Source organism: Pan paniscus, chromosome 4 (assembly GCF_029289425.2).
Source record: "Pan paniscus chromosome 4, NHGRI_mPanPan1-v2.0_pri, whole genome shotgun sequence".
In the NCBI taxonomy this organism is placed as follows: Eukaryota; Metazoa; Chordata; class Mammalia; order Primates; family Hominidae; genus Pan; species Pan paniscus.
In genome coordinates this window covers 137,182,909-137,202,409 of record NC_073253.2, presented here as the reverse complement: position 1 = coordinate 137,202,409, position 19,501 = coordinate 137,182,909, and the positions used below count along the sequence as shown (strand labels likewise).

The following is a 19,501-nucleotide window of genomic DNA, read 5'->3' as shown; positions in this document are numbered from 1 at the left end:
CTATTTGCCTGCCTTCATCTCATCTGGGCAACTTCCCTATGAAGAAGGCCAGCATAGACATCATTGCACCCAAACCCAGGTGCTGCAAATAATTTGTCTGAGACCCCAGAGCTTTCCGGCTGGGCCTGCAGGATGGGGCAGTGGAAATAACCTTAGAACTTAGCAGTTAGGCAGATTGGAGTTCAGATTTCAACACAGCCACTTAGGAGCTGGGCAACCTTGTACACGTCCTTCAACATCTGAGCCTCATTTTCCTCATCTATAAAATGGGGATTATGAGACCAAACTTACCCTGTGTCTGCCTCCTTAGAGTGTGAGGGCTAAATGGGATGATGAGTGTCAAAATGTCTAAGGACCTGGGATTTTCTAGACACAAGTGGGGAAACCTTTCCAGGGATGATGCCTGATCTCACACCCATATCTGCTTCTGTGAACCTCAGATATTTTCACTGTGCCAGGCTGCCCGCCCAAGGCACACTTCTGTTTGGCCAGGCTATCAGCTCAGGTTTCCTGTGAAGCAAAACACAGTTTCCTTCCCTATTCCCTCCTCAGGAAGCCACCTGGAGATGGCCCAGCTGTTCTCTTAGGAATCTTGCCCTGGGATCGGTGCAGACCCAGAGGTTGCCAGAGCCAACCATTCATTTATCCTTCCATTCATCCATCCATTTATCAGGTGCTTTTTGGATAAACTCTGTGCTGAACACTGTGCTGGCTGCTGGTAGACAGGACAACAGAGAATAGGCCCTGTGGGTGACCCCGCTGAGGTGACAGAAAGAAAGGTGCCCATTTGGGATCAACTTGAGGGTAACAGGCAACTTGCCCAATGCTCATATCTTTCCAGCAGCACATAGAGTCAGATCTGAGTGTAAATTCCAGCCCTTCCACTAATTTCTGTGTAGCCCCTGTGAGCCTCCAATTCCACCTCTGCAAAATGGCCATAATGGTATCTCTTCCCTTAGGCTGTTGTAAGAATTAAATGAGATTATATACCACTGGACAATCACTGTTTATCATGGGATTTATTAATAAGCTCATTTAAACCTCGTAACCCACCATATGACCTGGGTCTCATTAATATGCACTTTTTTCACTGTTGAGGAAACTGAGTAATTTTCTCAGAATGCTTAAGTAATTCCTCAAGGCCACCTGATGGGAACTGGGGCAGGGACATATTTAGGATTTGAACCTGAGTCTGACTGATTCGAGTCTGGGCTGTAACTGTGAAGTGACCCTGAATGACAGTGCTCAGCATAGGGCTTGGCATGTAGGGAGTCATGTCATGAAATGGCAGCTGTCACTTGAGCAAAGGGTGGCAGGTATCTTAAGAGGGCTTCTGGGCCTGGGCTGGGAGGTGGGATCTTCCCTGAGGCAGGCAATAAGACCCCGAGTCTCCCAAGTCACAGTGAAGCCCCAGTCCTGGCCATCTCCTCTTCCAACTCTCCTCTGAGGTTGACACTTCCTACCTCAAGCTGCACAGAGGGGCATGGTGGACCTCCTGAGGGAGGAATGGGGGTGGACCCAGGAGGAGGAAGCAGTGTTTCTAGGAATAACAGTGCAAACTCCTTGCTTTTGCAGAGGATTTTTAACTTTTTCAAACCATTTAATCCTGACAACACTGAGAAGGCGGCATGTGGGTATTTCTAGCCCCCTATTAGAGATGAGGAAACTGAGGTCTGAGGAGGTCTAAAAACCTGTCTAATGCTATACAATAAGCTACAAATGGCCTTGAACTAGAACTCCGCCTCCCAGGACTTGATCTGTTGCCTCTCCCTTCCAATGGCCTATAGGGTCTGGCCGTGATATCTCACCCATCCCCTACTCCATTCTCCAGTCTTTCTGAAACTCTACCTTCTCTTCCAGCCTTTCAGTGTGCAGTGCTTCTGCCTGAAAACCTCCCCACCCCTTGCCCAGACCTTCATTCTCTTTCCACCTGCCAAACTCCTATGGAGCCTTTGGGTCTCAGCAGAGGTGCCTGGCATGTGGTATGAACTCAGTAACATCTGTTGAAATGAATGAATTAACTTAATCCAGTACCACCCCCCTGCTTCCTCCCTGCTCCAAGTTGGGTTAGGGGCCCTCTGCTCCCACAGAGCCCCCATTCTTTCCCTATGCCCAGAGGCAACCCCTGTGGTAAACACTCTTCGCTGCCCTGATCTCCAGCCAGCCTCCCTGTGGGGCTGCCTGCAACCTTCACATCCTGACAGATGTGACCACACTGAGGGCAGCAGCTGGGGCTCCTTCTCCTTCTTACTCCCATAGCAACCACCCTGCGTGGCACTTATTAAGTACTTGTTGAATGAATGAAAAGATGAATAAATGAATAATTCAATGACACCATTTTGCCTTCTCTACAACATAGTCGTACATCTGGTCAACAAAAATTGGCCGAATGTCCAAATACTGCTAAAGGGGAACATAACTCTTTAAGATAATCTTCATCAAAGTAACAACAAATTGATGGTCAGGAAATGCCTTTTTCACCCCATCTCTCAGAGTCCACCAGGTGCAGGACACTCGGAGGAATGAGTATGAGGGGACGGGCCCAGAGGGTCCTCTTGCTCTCCTTCAGACACTCAGGTCCTGGGGTGACATGACAGAGCAGGGGACCTGCCCGCCCAGGTCCCTGTCTCTGTCACTGGGCACCATCCCCCATCTGATCACACAAACATCTGAAGCCAGAGGAAAGACTATAAAAAGAAAGCACCGGCATTGAGGGAAACATCCGGCGAGGAAGTGTGCTGAGTCGGAATTGTGTGGAGTCAACAGATTTTTCCTGTCTTGTAGCAAATCTCCCAGCTGCTGTCCTTGCTGCATCAGGGCCAATTCCAGCCCAAACCAAACCACCGAGGAAATAAGTACTTGGCCAAGCCAGGAGGCAGCAGGTAAGCAGCACGTAGCCCCTACAGGCATCTCAAGGCCCCTACTGGCCGCCCCTCATCTCTGCAGCCTCTGTGAGTGAGGAAGGGTGAGCACAAGTCAGACACCGGTCCCCTGGGAGGGTGCAGCAGACAGCATCCATCCTCCCACCCTGGGAGTTTTGGTCGTGAGGTGACTGTATTGATAGTATTTACAGGACCTAGAAGTCCTGTAGGACTAACTAGCTGTATTGATAAATACCATCAATACAGTAGTCACCAAGGAAATGACCTCATCCCTGAGACTGTATTTGTCCCGATTACAGAGGTGCTGTAAATTGCCTTTATATCTGTAACTGTCACCTCTCTTTCTCTTGACCCATAAACATAATATGAAGGCTCCCCACTAAAGACATGGCTGTGTGGGCGTGTCCCTTTGGGCAATCCTAGAATTGAAGACACCTTAAGAGAACATCAAATCCAACTTCTTGTTACGGATGGAGAAACTGAGGCTCTGAGTAGCTTGATTCAAACCAGCTATGTAAACTTGAGCAAGTGAGATAATCTCTCAGGACCTTGGTTTCCCCATCTGTAAAACAGAACCCATCCCATTTCCCTTGTGGTAATGGGGTGAGGATTTCATAATCAATTGTATTCTAAGCCCATAGCCCAGCAACTGACACATAGTAGGTGCACACACAATGCTAACTCCTTTCCCCTTGAAGCAATTTTGCTAAAGGTCATGTAACAAGTGAGTGGCAAAGCTGGGACCAGCTCTCAGAGTTCCTGACTCCTGCATCAGTGCTCTTGCCCTGACAACTTACAGCTTCTTTTTACAAGGATGGTGAGAGGTAGTGTACTGCAGGGGTGAGTCCACACACTCCAGGGTCACACTGGCCTGGATTTGAATTCTTGCTTTATCTCTTAATCTATGGGGACCTTGGGCAACCTGCAAAATCTTCACAAGTCCTGGTTTTCTCATTTGTACAATGGGTTGATTAAAGAGAACCCCTTACAGGTGTGGAAGGTTTGAATAAGACGGTGCATGGACCTTGCATCGCATAAGGCCTGACTCAGACTCACTGCTCAAAAACATTAGTTGTCATTATCACCCACACACTTGCCACCTCCCTGCTCATTTCTTCACAGCAGCAGAAATGGCTACAGGTGAACAAAACCAAACAAACAGAAGGACTCCTACGCCTTAAAACCCCTCAGGTAGCCTTCCCACCTGCTGGGATGAGGGTCCAGGCCTGTCCCCAAGTGTCTATGGGAGAGAGGGACCAGGATGGAGACAGCAGGAGACTGGGGTGCAGGTAGCAGATTCTGAGCAGCTTTAGGCTGCCTCACTCCGGCTGCACCCTCCATAGGTCTGCTCTTCTGGCCTAGGATTTGGCCTAAAGTAGGGAGGAAGGAATGTTCAGTCACTCATTCAGCACCCACTGTGTGCCACGCCCTGTTCTGAGCATCAGTGAGGGAGCAGGCAATGAGACAGGCAAAAATCCCAGCCTTCTCCTACGGACGGATGGACGGCTGCACTGGCTCCACTGAGGTTTACTAAACTCCTCCTGTGTGCCAGGCAATACCTAGACATGGGAGGGGCAACGAGAATGATATCAATGAACTCATCTTCACTTCTGTCTGCTGAGTGCTTACAATGTGCCAGGCTCTGTGGTAGGCCCCTCTACCTACAACGTCTCATTTTACCCTCACAACACCCTGTGAGGTGGGTGTTATTTATTACTCTCATTTTACAAATGAGGAAACAGAGTAAGAGGAGGGCGGGAATCACATGATCCAGGTTGGTCTGACTCTAGAGGCCAGGCTGTGTATCCAGTTCCCTATATGGGTAAATGAATGCAAACATGAATGGGCATGAATGAATGAATCTATATGGGAATGTCCCTACCCATGGACTGGTTGGTTTCTTTTGCAGGAGTGCAATCCCAGACACAGATGGCCCAAGTGCAAGGGCTGGAGGCCAGACAGACCCAGAACAGGAGGAAGGGCCTTTGGATCCTGAAGAGGACCTCTCTGTGAAGCAACTGCTAGAAGAAGAGCTGTCAAGTCTGCTGGACCCCAGCACAGGTAGGGACCCCCTGGAGTTACCTTGACCCTGCTTCTGCCCCATGGTGTCCAAGCTTCAGAGTTCTGCTCCAATCCACTGCAGGGAAAAGCCATTCTGTTTCTGTGGAGGAACATCAACAACATTTAACTTCCCTTGCACCCTTGCAGCCTCAGAAAGTATTTTAAAGACCGGGTTCTACTTTGATTTTTTTTTTTTTTTTTTTTTTAGACAGGGTCTTGCTCTGTCACCCAGGCTGGAGCACAGTGGCATGATCACAGCGTGATCACAGCTCACTGCAGCATTGACCTCCTGGGCTCAGGTGATCCTCCCACCTTAGCCTCCCAAGTAGCTGGGACTACAGGTGAGCACCACCACCACATCCCGCTAATTTTTGATTTTTTTTTTTTTTGTAGGGACAGGGATTCACCTGTTGCCCAGGCTGGTCTCCAACTCTTGGGCTCAAGCAATCCACCCACCTCAGCCTCCCAAAGTGCTGGCATTAGAGGCATGAGGCACCTGTAATCAAAGCCAAAGTAGGCATCTGCCCTACGTTGATTATTCATTTTAAAAATCATTGTAAAAATAGTGAACATGCCAGGCACTGGGGAAGCATCTTATGTACATGATCTCATTCAAGCCTCCAACCAGTCCCCTCAAGTAGATAATTATTACCTCGAATTTACAGATGAGCAAACCGAGGCTCAAAAAAATCAAGTAGCCTTCCCAGAGTCACCCAGCTCACCAGTGATTGAAGGGGAGCCAAACCCTGAGCCAGCCTGTCCTCTATGGACTTCTTACCACTCATTGGTGTTTGGTGTGTTTCAATACCCTTTCACCCTGGGAACCAGGTCAACTCTTTAATATGCTAACAATTGCAATGAAAACAAAAAGATTTTTTTGCAGAGAAATAATTAGCTTTGACAATAAATACATAATGTGAACTTGAATTCAAGAATCTGCTAGCGCCCCCCGCCCCTGCTGTGGACATTGGTCAGCCTCCTTTGGTAACACACCCCACGGCGGACCATCCCTGTGCTGTGGTTTTCTATCTATGTAGTTAACACTGTTTCTCATGTGCTCCATCTGGCTGCAGACACACTGAAGGTATGGCAGGGACTTCTCTTTCCTTGGTTAAAAAATATTGCTAATGTTTATTGGGCACTTTCTATGTGCTAGGCCCTGTTCTAAGTACCTCATGAGAAAATCTTATGAGATAGGGGCTATTCATTATCCCCATTTCATAAAGGAAACATGTGAGGGTCAGGGGTGTTTCATAATTTGCCCAAGGTTGTGCAGCTCGTGGATGGTTATTAACACAGGCAGTGTGGCTGTAAATTTTAGAGCTGTGTTGTTCAATGAGGTAGTCACTAGCGACAAGTGGCTATTTAAATTTAAGTGAATTAAAATTAAATAAAATAAAATATTCAGTTCTGCCATACCGGCCACATTTCAAGTGCTCACTAGCTATGTATGGCTGGGGGATATAGCTTTGGATTCTATCTCTATTGGTCAGCTCTGGCTGGAACCTGTGGGGTCAGTTCCCACACGGTCCTGCTTGCCCACAGCACAAAGGGTACTGAACACAGGGGCACTGTAAGGAGTTGGGGGTAAGGAAAGAGGAGGGGCAGAAAAGCTTTTGCTGCTCACAGGCTGGACTGCCATGGGGAGACTGGGATCTTGCTGCTTCAGATCTGCTTCAGATTGCTTCAGATTTGCTGCTTCGGATTCAGATTGCCCCACTTGAGAATGCGACCATGATAATGTTTTCCTGGTTGCATGAACTCACTGAACCTCACAACAACTCCACAAGATACGTACTACTGTCTCACCACTTCCTAAGAGGAAACGGGAGCTTAGAGAGGTTAAGCCATTTTCCCAAGGTCACACACACTGCCCCTAAGCTGCAAAGCTGGGAAATCAAACCCAGGTTGGCCCAGTGCCCACCTGCAGCTAGAACTGGTGGGTGATGCTGGGTGAATTCAGCATCACTTTTCAGCTGTTCTCATACGCCCCAGTGATTTTCTCATTCCAAGCTTCACTCCTTCTGAAGCTCTCTGACCCATGTAAAAGGAAAGGCCTGATTCTATAACACCAAGAGTTCCATCCAACCTTATAGCCTCAGAGTCTCAAGGAACTAAGGTTTGCATTTCCCAAATGTTGAAGGTTAATATTTATGTTCATTCAATCATTCAACAAACATTCACTAAGTCCCAGGCATGGGGCTAAACCCAAGGATCCAGTAGGGCAGGAGCCCAACAGTGTCTCACAAGCTGCACAGTCCAGAATGCAGGGGAGAGATTCATTTATCAGTACAATAAATGACTACACATACTTCGGAATAACTTGTTCAAATTACATAAGTAATATTTGGTTAATATAGAAAAACATAGATAAACAAAAAGAGAATGGATTGCTTCTGCCCAGAGGTAATTTCAGTTAACATTTTGACATATCTCCTTCCAGTCTTTCATTCTGTGCGCAGATTTTAAAGTAACTCACCTTAGGCAAACATTAGATAAATGTTAAGTAGATGTTGTGCTTTTTTTTTTTTTTAATTTTTTTAAGACACTGTTTCTTAACTCCAAGACTTACAATTTCTTTCCTCTGGCTTGGTCTCTACCATCAGGCCTGGGACTGGTTTCTTGAAACAGGATTTTCTGTTAAAGGGATGGGAAAAGAAGGGTGACTGTGGCATTGCAAATGTAGGGGCCAGTTTTTTGAATTCCCAGCCACCAGGCTGACTTGCCACCACCACTACCCCAGTCCCTCTCCTGGGACAGCCCTTGGACAGGCAGCCCCTCCCCAGCCTGACTCTAGGCCAGGGTTCCAGCAGCTTGAGAGATGATGTTGAGGAGGATTTGAGAATCCGGGGCCAGGTGGTAACAGTGCAGACCTTAGGTAGCCTGGGAATTCCAGAGGCCCCAGCTGGGCACCTGGAGTATCCAGGGGGAGGAAGGGCCAGCTCTTCAGAGAGAGGGTAGGGTGGTGCCATCATAGGGAGGCTTCAAAGTCATCAGACCTGGCATCAAATTGAGGTTTGGTTGCCTAGCAGATGTATGACTTAACTTCTTTCAGCTCCAGTTTCCTCATCCATCAAATGGGGATAATACTCCTGACCTCAAAGGTTTGTGAAGTTAAATGAAATAATTATGTAAATTGCTCATCACATAAGTACCTAATATGTGGTCCCTATTATTATGGATGGGAACCAAAAAAGGCAGCGCTAAGCCAGGAACTCCAGCCTTGGCAAAGAAAAGGGATTTTCCCTCCATCCTCAGCTAGTGGAGCCCTGAGGGGAGAAGGCGCCCTGAGGGGTAAAAATCCTGGATGAAATATAGAAGACACTGAGACTGGAAACACACGCCCAGATTGGGAAATTCTTCAGAAAAGGGCAAATTTCTACTTCTAGGCCTTCTCCTCCTCCTGCTGCTTCCCCACTTGGTTCGCCCGGGTGTGTCAGTCGACTGCTTTCCTACCCAGGGAGCTTCCCTGTCAGGGCCTCTTCCTTCCTGTCCCCGTCTGGCCACTCTGTCTGTCCCCTGCCATTTCCCTTCCCTCCTTTGTCCACTGCCCTTGCCCTGCTCATTGCCCCACCCTCACCCGCCTGGCCCTTCCCGGAGCCTGGCCCTCACTGTGTCCCCTCCTTCCCCCACAGGTCTGGCCCTGGACCGGCTAAGCGCCCCTGACCCGGCCTGGATGGCGAGACTCTCTTTGCCCCTTACCACCAACTACCGTGACAATGTGATCTCCCCGGATGCTGCAGCCACGGAGGAGCCGAGGACCTTCCAGACGTTCGGCAAGGCAGAGGCACCAGAGCTGAGCCCAACAGGCACGAGGCTGGCCAGCACCTTTGTCTCAGAGATGAGCTCACTGCTGGAGATGCTGCTGGAACAGCGCTCCAGCATGCCCGTGGAGGCCGCCTCCGAGGTGCTGCGGCGGCTCTCGGTCTGCGGGAGGACCCTCAGTTTAGACTTGGCCACCAGTGCGGCCTCAGGCATGAAAGTGCAAGGGGACCCAGGTGGAAAGACGGGGACTGAGGGTAAGAGCAGAGGCAGCAGCAGCAGCAGCAGGTGCCTGTGAACGTACCTCGGACGCCTCTGGATCCAAGAACCAGGGGCCTGAGGATCTGGGGACAAGAGCTGGTTTCTAAAATCTTGTAACTCACTAGCTAGCGGCGGCCTGAGAACTTTAGGGTGACTGATGCTACCCCCACAGAGGAGGCAAGAGCCCCAGGACTAACAGCTGACTGACCAAAGCAGCCCCTTGTAAGCAGCTCTGAGTCTTTTGGAGGACAGGGATGGTTTGTGGCTGAGATAAGTGTTTCCTGGCAAAACATATGTGGAGCACAAAGGGTCAGTCCTCTCGCAGAACAGATGCCACGGAGTATCACAAGCAGGGAAGGATGGCCTTCTTGGGTAGCAGGAGTCAGGGGGCTGTACCCTGGGGGTGCCAGGAAATGCTCTCTGACCTACCAATAAAGGAAAAGCAGTGAGTCATTCTCCTGTTTGCACCTGTCAAGAGGGAGAAGGGAAGAGTAATAGAGTGAGGGTTATTTGTCATCCATTCCCTGGCAAGACCGTCACACTGGGCCTGGACAGGAGTGGGGCACCTTGGTACACAGTAACAGGTACACAAATAGCAGACATGTGTGCTCTTAACCCCGTTCCCCTATCACTATGTTACCAACTAATCTGCTTCTCAGCTGCAAAATTAGAGCTAAGAAAGCACAACTATTTATAAAGCATTTACATGAGCCAGGCACCAGGCTTTACAATAGGATTTAATTTGATTTTCCAACAATCCTGAGAGGGAGGTATTATTAACCCCGTTTCACAGACATGGATATGGGGCTTGGAGAGGTCAAGTGGCTTTCCCAAGATCAAGCAGGGAGTAGAGCCAGAGCCAGGATTTGGACCCAGGCTGGGCCAACACCAAAACCCATGCCTTCCACCTTGACACCAGCCTGCCAACCAAGGAGAGAAGGGAAGGCCCTGGAGGTGAGCTGTTGGCAGCAGTGAACTTGCTCGAGCTCCCCCGGGAAACACTGTTGAAAGGAACATTTCCAAAGCCATCCAGGCCCGCACCTCTCTACATTCCCAAGCACAAGGCAAAAGGAACTTGGATCTGAACTGATGCAGACCCGTTCTTTCCCAACAAGTAGCTCTTCAAGTGTGGATGTCATCTTTCCCAACCCCATTTGCGGGTAAACCTTCCTCTGTCATTGCAGGTTCAGGCTTGTGAATCCCAGAGGACACTCTGTGAACTGGGTCTATGAAATCGGCACTGACAGCAGCCAGCCTTCCAGGGGATGGGGGAGGGAAGAAACAGCAGATATTTTCCCAAGGTTCAGCTTTATAATTTTCTTGGAAATTTCCGAGCAGCCAATCAGCTAGCTTCTAAATAGTGTGGGTCTCTCCTGGACACTGCAGGCAAAAGTTCCTCTATCTGCTCCTCTTTTTGTCCTTTCTTGGAGCTCAGTGCTCATGTTCACTGTTCAAGAAATGGGCCAATCATACTCCCAGCTAGGGATAATGTGCATCATACATACTTGGAATACAGTGTGGTATCATTATTCCATTTTACAGATGAAGAAAATGAGGTTCCCCAAAGTTATGAGTTTCAGGGGCACAGTTTCTCCTCACCTCACTCTAGGCCAGAGTGATCTCCTTACAGAATCTGTGATTTTCAGGCTGGATCACAGAACTGTTGGGTTCTGCGGGCCAGTGAGAGAAGCTGGGGGATATCAAGCAGGCAGGCAGGGTCTCCAGCCTGACCAGCCAGGTGCCTGCCACAAAGCAACACTTGATGAATAGCTGTTGAATGGATGTATGAATGAATAAATGTGTCAATAAATGCTTCAGAGGCCCCTTTTATCCATATTGGAGCTCCAGGTAGGCCTTCATTAGAAAAAAAGACTCTGTGATGTAAAAGCAAAGTCTGAGAACCACAGTACTGGAGTAGACCATGGTGACCTCCCAGTCACCAGCAGATTTTCAGTGCAGAGCAGATGTTGGGAGGGTAGAGAGAAGAGAGTGGGCAGGGGGAGGTGACCTGAGGAAGTTGGAGCTAGAGCTGGCAACTAGATCACTAGACACATGGGACCATTGCATCATTCTAGTTCAAAAGCCCTAAATCTGTACTCCTTGGGCCCCCTGAATACTAGGTAAAACTTTGTGTCTAGGCATTTTTTTAGGCAGAAGATACAAAATTCTCATCAGATTCTCAAAGGAAACCTTGACCTTTAAAAGGTTACACAGCATTGCTTTAAGATACTATCTAAACATCCACAGACATGGGCAGTTGTCATAAAGAGTCTGAACTTTATCTATTTCAACTCTTCATTTTATAGCCAAGAATATAGAAAGAAATGGCAAATGACTTGCCCAAGGCCACCTGGCAGGTTTGTGGGGGAGAGCTTTCCAAATTAAGACATTTAACTGAGTGCTTGCTCAAATCAGGATTTGGATCTGGGATTTAGTATGGTGGTCTTTTTAATACATCAAGGATTCTTAATCTGACGTCTTTGGTTAGACTTCAGGATCTATGAACCTGCTGAACTGCATGCAAAATTGGGAGGATATGCATTTTTTCTATGGAAAGAAGTAGGTGCTTAGATCAGATTCTCAAAGAGATTTCGGGCCCAATTAAGATTAGAAAGCACTACAATCCTCTAGGTCAGCCCTCAGCCCTGCCTTCCCTGCAGAACCTGGAGAACTCCTGCGTAGAGCTGCTCCTGTTCTGAACTTTGATCAGAATGGGGGTGTATGTACGTGAGGGACAGTGTTCTCTCCTGCACCATGTGTCCCCTCCTGATGAGCTGATACCAGCACCTTTCCCAATAACAGGCTCAGAGTGAGACCGTGTCTATGGTAACAGAACTGGGTGTGTTGAACAGGAAGGTTACAGAAACTTCTTGACATCAGCCAAGATGTCAAAGCTGAGACTTTGGACACGCTCAAAACAGTTTCCACCAAGATGGGCTCTGTCCCCTGGGAGACTGAGGGAGCAGGCGAGCCAGCAAGCACTGTTACATGTCGTCCTAATTTGGAAAGCATAGAGGGACATTTTTAAAATCAATAGTCAGCCGTTCTCCAGCACCAGGAGTGCAATGCAGTGCTCACTCAGAGCCTGGGGGCAGCTCAAAGATTGACAGGCAGCTGCCTTGTCTGTCACCCAACTTCAGTTTGGCAGCTCATTGATGCTGCCTCTTCTCTGGCTGAAATAAGAGTGATGTGGCAACCACTACCTTTGAAACTCTGGAGAGAACCAAATCCCAAAAAAGAGAGGACAGGAGGAAGGAGAGGCTTGGCCTGGCACATACCTAGAAAATAGATAAGCATTTTCTAGCTCCTACTAAATTTTGGGTACAATGTGGGAGGAGTAGGACATGATCAGAAACACTCATGCAACAAACATTTTGTGTTTATTGAACAATTACTAAGTGCCAGAAGTAGCACAGGAAACCGTGTGTGTGTGTGTGTGTGCGTGTGTGTGTGTGTGTATGCGTGTGTGTGTGTGTGTATAGGCGGCGAGTGGGGGGCAATACAGAATTATTCATTCAAGTTATTTAAAATTATTCATTCAAATTACTTAAAGTACCTACTATGTGCTGGGTAGGCTTGGTGCTGGGCATTGGGTGGGGGGAGTTGAGTATAATCACTCACTTATTTGTTGAATGTATATTTACTGAACATCTGAGTGCCCCACACTATATTAGCACTAATGATATAGTGAACCAAATAGCCTTGTTCCCATCGTAGTGTCAGGACTCCCTGAAAACAGCATCTCCGGATAGGGAAACTGAGGCAGTAGAGCTTCCCACAAAGGTCTCACTGGTGAGGGCGCCGGGCTTTAACCCAGCATCCTGACCCAGGCTGGCCCTGCTGATGGGAGCCACCTCCCTCTCGTCCCCTCACACTTCCTCTGGGGCACTGATGATGAGTCATTAATAACAGAATTTTAATGGCAAAAGCACAGCAGTCCCCAACTCTGCCAATGAAGCCCATCCCCCTGGGGCTGGATCAAGACCGCAGTGACTGAACAGCCAAGGATTTTTGGTCCCTTGACAACACCTTTCTCACGACTCTGCCATCCTTCCCTTTCCACAGGAGAGGCCCTTCCTTTTTAAACTGGAGAGCTTAAAAATATCCTACCCCCAACCTTTGGCACCCCAAATTGAATCAGTATTTAGCTCAGTAGTGACTGAGTGGGAGGGAGAGCCACTCAAGGAGGGCTGCATCTGGCCTTCACCACAGGACGCCCAGTGGCCAGACTGTGAACCAGCCCTCGGCCCCAGCTATGGCTAGAAGTAGTCAGAAAATCCAAAATGACCACAGAGGGGAGGAGGCTGGAGAGTGGGGCTCCACAGGGAGGGCACACAGTGACATTTCACACAGAGGGTGCCCCAGGAAGGCTCAAAAGCAATCTGTAGGGAAACGGGCTCTGGGCTCAACTCAGTGAGAGAAAACATTGGGTTAACCAAGTTCTTTACTGGAGGACTTCTTGGAACCTCAAATATGCTGATGTGTATTGTGAATCTATAAAAAGGGGACGTCTGGTGCAGCATTTCCCAAACTTATTTAACCACAGAAACCTTTTTTTGTTTGTTTTTTGGCAGAGAGCTTAGTGCACTGCACAGCTTAAAACCCTGAGCTTGAAACCTCAGGTTTCCTACCCTGCATGGGGCCTTGCACTCAGTGCTGGGGACACTGTAATACAAAGACAAGGACCCTGCTCCCAAGGAGTGCCATCTGTGGAAGGTGGCCATGTGCAGGGTCCAACAGTGGTGAGCCAGTGTGCAGGGCAGCCCTGAAAAGGAGGCAGGGAGCAGGCGAGGAGCTGGAGCTAGAGGACGCTTGGGCTCCCCGGGTGAAACAGAGGTGCTAGGGAAGTATGGCAGGACCATAAGAAGTTGAGAGAGATGGGGTGGGAAGCAGAGAGGGAAACGTGGACAACTTTCCCCCCTCAAATCTTCTTGCCTTTGAATTGGCCAGGCTGGTTGGTCTCCACTCAGTCATGGGATTGTGGGGGTGGGCTCTCTATCCCTCCCAGCCCCCACTCTCAACCACATCTATGCTATTCAACTTGGGCTAACATCCAGAAGCCAGGGAATAGCTATTCACAAATTCAGTAATTGGACTCATTAGCATTGACTCAGAAATCTTTTTTTTCCTAAGTCTCTCTCCTGGAGAAGCTTTTAAGATCCTTTAAATTGGTTAATGGAGAGTTTAGAGATGAGGACGGAGCCTCAGCTTTCAGCTCCCCCTGCCTGTCTCCCTGGCTCTTCCCAAAATACTCAAGGGCAAGAGTGATGAGATAATCCAATATCTGTTTTATTAAACACCTAGACATTTCTGGCACATGTTTCCCAAACGGGGACCTCAAAATCTACACTCTGCAGCTTTAAGACTCCTAGCATTCAATCTACATTTACTCTCCCATGGGTAGGACAGTCATAATGCTTTCACATAAAATTGCAGTATGAACTGATGGACAAGAACTCTGGGCCAGGAGTCAAGGAGGCCCAGGTCCTCATCCTGGCCCAGCGACTCATAAAGTCATGCAACCATGAGCATCACTGCCTCCTGGGCCAAAGTGAGCACAAAGGTCCTCTCTGTGGTGAAATGCCCTTGCATTTGTCTTTTAAGGTAGGAGGGCAGACACCATTGCCTTTGGTCTACAACTGAGGAAACAATATAGGGAGTCAGGTCACAGCTTCAAGGTGACATGGCCAGGCAAGTGGCAGAGCCAGACCTGGGTCTTCACTCACTTTCCTCTTCTTGACTGTACTGGCGCAGGTGCTTAGGATTTGGGGGAAGGTGGGTGGGTATCTGGCCTCTTCTTTGGGACTCAAATTGTGATATCTCTCTGAGAACCCACAGGCTCCCTCTTTAGGGCTGAGGTGAGAAGTTCTGAAAGTCAAGCAGACACATCCAGGCATTTGGGCAAGAAACTTCTTCCTTCCAAATCAAAGGTGAAATGAAAACGATTATGAGCCCATGGGGGATGAACAGAGGTGAATGGTGGGCTAGTCTCGAGGATGGCCTAATTCACAGTTTCCTAAGTGTCAGCCATTCATGGAACCACCCCTGTGATTTTTGCTACCTCTCTGGATCTGTGCCCACTTTTATGTTATGTTTTTCTTTAAACTGATTCACTATTTTTTTTTACAGTTAGCTTTATCCTAGACAGAACATCTATCAAACTACAGGTCAATATGCTAATCATATTTTTATATTATACATTAAATATATAACTACTGAAATAGAAAATATTAATTTGAATACCATCTAAAATCTTCTTGTGAACCAGGGATACACACATCAGACATTGGCAAACAGTAGTACAGATTTAAGTGTGAGAAAACCGAGGCATAGGAAGGAAGAAGGTAAGTTATTTGCTCAAAGACAAAGGCTAAGGTGAGCACCAGGGTCTCTGGACCCTTCAGTAGGGTTTTTCATAGGTCACTGAATGCATCCTTTGGTGCACAGACCAGAAATGAATGTCAATGCATCCAAGACTCATCTGTGAGGCTACCAAGCTGGGGGAAAGATCAGTCACTTACCAGCCATGTACGTGAAATTGCTTGGGAACCTGAACTCCTGCTGGAATTTCTACCTGGAAAGGGTTGCTGATGCTCTATTTTTGTTATCCAACCTCCTGCCCCCTCTGGCCCCTAAGAGGCACCAGGGACTATGTTTTATCTCACCTTAGCCAAAACCTAGTCTTACAACACTCCTTTCCAGTGGGTAGGGGTGTGGGGGAATAGCCCTGCTGGAGGCTTCCAGGCTGGCTCCGAGATGCCCACTTCTGCAGAGGAGGCCAAGGTTGCCTGTGCTCGAGGCGTGTGGTAGGCGTGAGGTTCCTGCTAGCAGGGTGTTCAAGCTGCAGAGGGAGGGGCTGGAGAAAGACTTCAGTCCTGTAACTGTCAGGTCGCTGGGCCCCAGAGCTACAAGAAGAGGTGAGAGCAACTCTTACTCATGCTGTATATTCTTGGACTCCTACTTTGGAGCCAGCACTTCTTCAAGGGCTTGGTTCCCCAGGCATTGTTAACTCCCAACCCCAGTGACTCATGAGTGAGCAGGGCTCTTAGAGCCCTAGAAGGGTAATTCAGGCAACCTTGGGATATTGTCTGTCCTACAAAATCATCAGAGCAGCTACCATTTGTTCAATACCTACCGTGCTGTCAGGCTGTGCTAAGTCCCTTAGTGTCATCTCATTTCATCCTTATGACAACTTAATGAGTTAGGTGCTACCATTACCTTCATTTTCAGAGGTGAAGAAACTGAGGCACTAAGCCATGGAGTCCAAGTTCAGTGATAGTGGGGGTTAAAACTCAGGTTTGACTGGGCGCGGTGGCTCACACTTGTAATCCCAGCACTTTGGGAGGCCGAGGCGGGTGGATCGCCTGAGGTCAGGAGTTCGAAACCAGCCTGGCCAACATGGTGAAACCCAGACTCTACTAAAAATACAAAAAATTAGCTGGGGATTGTGGTGGGTGCCTGTAATCCCAGCTACTTGAGAGGCTGAGGCAGGAGAATCGCTTGAACCCGGGAGGCAGAGGTTGCAGTGAGCCAAGATTGCGCTATTGCACTCCAGCCTGGGCAACGAGAGTGAAACATCATCTCAAAAAAAAACAAAAAAAACTCAGGTTTGTCTTGACTCCAAAAGCTGCATTCTTTTTTTTTTTTTTTTTTTTGAGACAGAGTCTTGCTCTGTCACCCAGGCTGGAGTGCAGTGGCGCGATCTCGGCTCACTGCAAGCTCTGCCTCCCGGGTTCACGCCATTCTCCTGCCTCAGCCTCCCGAGTGCTGGGACCACAGGGTCCGCACCACGCCCAACTAATTTTTTTTAATATTTTTAATAGAGACGGGGTTTCACCGTGTTAGCCAGGAGGGTCTCGATCTCCTGACCTGGTGATCCGCCAGTCTCAGCCTCCCAAAGTGCTGGGATTACAGGCGTGAGCCACCGTGCCCATCCCAAAAGCTGCATTCTTAGCCACCACTGGGGTTGGAAATGACTAGTAGACCAGAGACTACTGCTACCTACTTATCTGTCACAGAGTACTGAGCTCAGGGAATGAACCTGTTGGCTTGGACTTGGGTCTGTACCTGCAGCCTCCATGGAAAAGAGGGCTCGCAGCCTCTCCTGGGCGGCCTCATTTCCCAGAGCGGCTGACTGCTGGTAACATCTCAAGGCCTCTCCCAGATTCCTCTGCACACCAAGGCCTTTCTCATAGCAAATTCCAAGGTGGTAACTGCTCTGTGAGTCCTAAGGAGAAAATGGACAGACAAACAGATACACACATGCAGGAATGAGGAACTGAAATGCTAAGGGAGGAGGAAGGTGAAGTCAGGCATGCTGGGACTTCATCCACACTCGGTCAAGGCCCAGTCCTGGCCCGCCCCATAGCAAGGGATCTCAACTACAAAATGCCAGAGGCTCAGACCTCACCCAACACAAAGGAGAGGGGGATCCCTCCACCCAGGGAGATTCCAGGCAGGGCAGTGTGGAGGCTTCTCTTGCATAGGCTGGCTGAAAGCATGCACAAAGAAGGCTACAGGAAACACTCAGGCCAGTTATAGCAAACCTGGGAGTCGGGCTCCTACGTTGCCCTGAAACAGCAAGGAGGCGAGGGTGGAGGGTTGTCTTCCCAAAGGCCCTGTGCCTTCCTGAATCTCTGCCTGGGAGGGCTGACAGAAAAGGCAACTCTTCTCCTTTAAAAAGCTATGCTTGGCCTGGGCGTGGTGGCTCACACCTGTAATCCTAGCACTTTGGGAGGGCAAGGTGGGCAGATCACGAGGTCATGAGTTGGAGACCAGTCTGCCCAACATAGTGAAACCCCGTCTCTAAAAATACAAAAAAAATTAGGCAGGTGTGGTGGTGTGCACCTGTAATCCTAACTACTCAGAAGGCTGAGGCAGGAGAATCGTGTGAACCCGGGAGGCGGAGGTTGCAGTGCGCTGAGATCGCGCCACTGCACTCCAGCCAGGGCGACAGTGTGAGACTCCGTCTCAAAAAAAAAAAACAACGCTATGCTCTTTGCCCCAGCTCTGGATCCTCGATTCTCTCTCCTCTCTCTGAGAACTATGCTCCTGGGAGGAACAGATCAGGTAGAGGCTGGGTGTCCAGCTGCATAGCCAGACTGTCTGCACTCCCATCACGGCTCTACCACTTAACAGCTGTGTTAACTCAGGCACGTGACTCTACCTCATGGTGCCTCAGTTTTCTTACCTATAAAGTGGGATGCTAATAGCACCTACCTTATTAGGTTGTTGCAAGGATTAAATACACTATATGAAAAGTGCTTACATTCACTATATGAATCATATTCACTCTCCCAATTAAAAAAACAAAACAAAACACTATTGACTCTCAACCATGGTCCAATTTCTCTTCTACCCTCCACAGTCAAACTTCTGGGAAGAGTTGTCTACACATTCTCCCCCTGCTTCTATAACACACAGGCCAAAAGTCTCTCCAACAAATATGACAGACTCATGCCTACAGACCAGGTTACAACACAGCAGTGGACACACGTAAGGCCAAAACACCACCCCTGCAACACTGCTCAGTACAAACCCAGAAAGACACAATTCCCTGTGGGGTGGAAGTGTGTTGGGTCTGAGTCCCAATACAGTGTCATATAGCAGGTGACAGATATCCTTTTGTACATTTCTCCTGCTAGCACGCTGGTCTGATTAAAGCAGGCCAGCATGCCCACAGTCTTGCCCTGCACATGGATGTGCAGACCTGCCCAACTTTGGAAGGCTCTGTGGGGCTCTTTCAAGGCAAGGCAGGTACAGCAGTGGATACCTGTTGGTGACATTGGTCCCCTTTTGACAGCTACTACAGATACTCTGGGCAACACAGAGTAGACAAGGAAAAGCATTCTGATGCCCAGGAGTTCAACGAAGCTATCAGTGTGTTGGCCAGAAAACAAAGGAAGCAGCAGTCCCCTATGTAGGGAGATTACAGTTCACACATATATTGCTTGATTTAATCCAAGACTCCTGGTCCTTCAAGATGCAACTCAAAAGATATACTGGTCAAATACACTTGAGGAAGACAGCAAATTACAGATGGCCTTTTCAGTGATCTACAGTGACATAAAGCTTTGAGACTTCCTGCATTAACTGTTTAACTCAGTATTTCCCAAACCCATCTAACCATTTTTTTCCTCTTATGACTTACAAGCATCCCAGAGAACTAATGCTTCATGGAACACATCTGAATTGTCTGAATGCCAATGACCCCAGTTCACAGACAACCAGACATCCCCACCCACCCCAAACTGAGCAGTGTTCCCTGTTTACTGTCTCCACTTGATGCGTCTTCTAATTTCCCTGGGTTACCATCACTTGTAATGATGCGTTTCTCACGTGTACAGGTTTCACAGCACTGTCACACCTGTTAGTTATCTCAGTTAGATTTTGATCCTCACAACCACCCTGTGAAGTACTGGACAGGTAAGGCAAGCATTATTATTCTGATTTTAAAGACGAGGAAACAGGTTTGAATCAAGAAGTGACCAGGCCCAGTAGTGTGCTGGTAAATGTTGAACAACTGGCTCTCGAGG

At 48.5% G+C, this 19,501-nt stretch overlaps 3 protein-coding genes across 9 annotated transcripts in view; 1 reads left to right on the top strand and 2 right to left on the bottom strand.

Moving 5' to 3' along the window:
- The window catches only part of RNF14 (ring finger protein 14), a 44,074-nt gene extending 36,517 nt beyond the window's left edge, over window positions 1-7,557 (bottom strand). The window contains exons 1-2 of one of the 3 annotated variants that reach the window (XM_063604656.1): window positions 7,516-7,551; window positions 4,965-5,043 (exon numbers count right to left, since the gene is read on the bottom strand). In XM_063604656.1, the coding sequence (XP_063460726.1) occupies window positions 4,965-5,036 (72 nt within the window). In that variant the 5' untranslated portion in view covers window positions 5,037-5,043; window positions 7,516-7,551. Of the gene's footprint in view, window positions 1-4,964 lie in introns of all 3 variants that reach the window. The other 2 variants (XM_063604655.1, XM_057302355.2) reach the window with 2 other exon arrangements.
- The window catches only part of PCDH12 (protocadherin 12), a 25,682-nt gene extending 16,267 nt beyond the window's left edge, over window positions 1-9,415 (top strand). The window contains exons 2-4 of the mRNA XM_063604651.1: window positions 2,785-2,882; window positions 4,792-4,943; window positions 8,579-9,415. Of these exons, the coding sequence (XP_063460721.1) occupies window positions 2,785-2,882; window positions 4,792-4,943; window positions 8,579-9,003 (675 nt within the window). The 3' untranslated portion in view covers window positions 9,004-9,415. The remainder of the gene's footprint in view (window positions 1-2,784; window positions 2,883-4,791; window positions 4,944-8,578) is intronic.
- DELE1 (DAP3 binding cell death enhancer 1) overlaps window positions 8,761-19,501 on the bottom strand; it is a 23,078-nt gene continuing 12,337 nt past the window's right edge. Inside the window, exons 11-13 of one of the 5 annotated variants that reach the window (XM_063604652.1) lie at window positions 17,034-17,193; window positions 15,632-15,871; window positions 8,761-8,870 (exon numbers count right to left, since the gene is read on the bottom strand). In XM_063604652.1, the coding sequence (XP_063460722.1) occupies window positions 15,633-15,871; window positions 17,034-17,193 (399 nt within the window). In that variant the 3' untranslated portion in view covers window positions 8,761-8,870; window position 15,632. Of the gene's footprint in view, window positions 8,871-9,262; window positions 9,392-14,234; window positions 15,872-17,033; window positions 17,194-19,501 lie in introns of those variants that run through there. The other 4 variants (XM_063604653.1, XM_008954521.5, XM_008954520.5 and 1 more) reach the window with 4 other exon arrangements.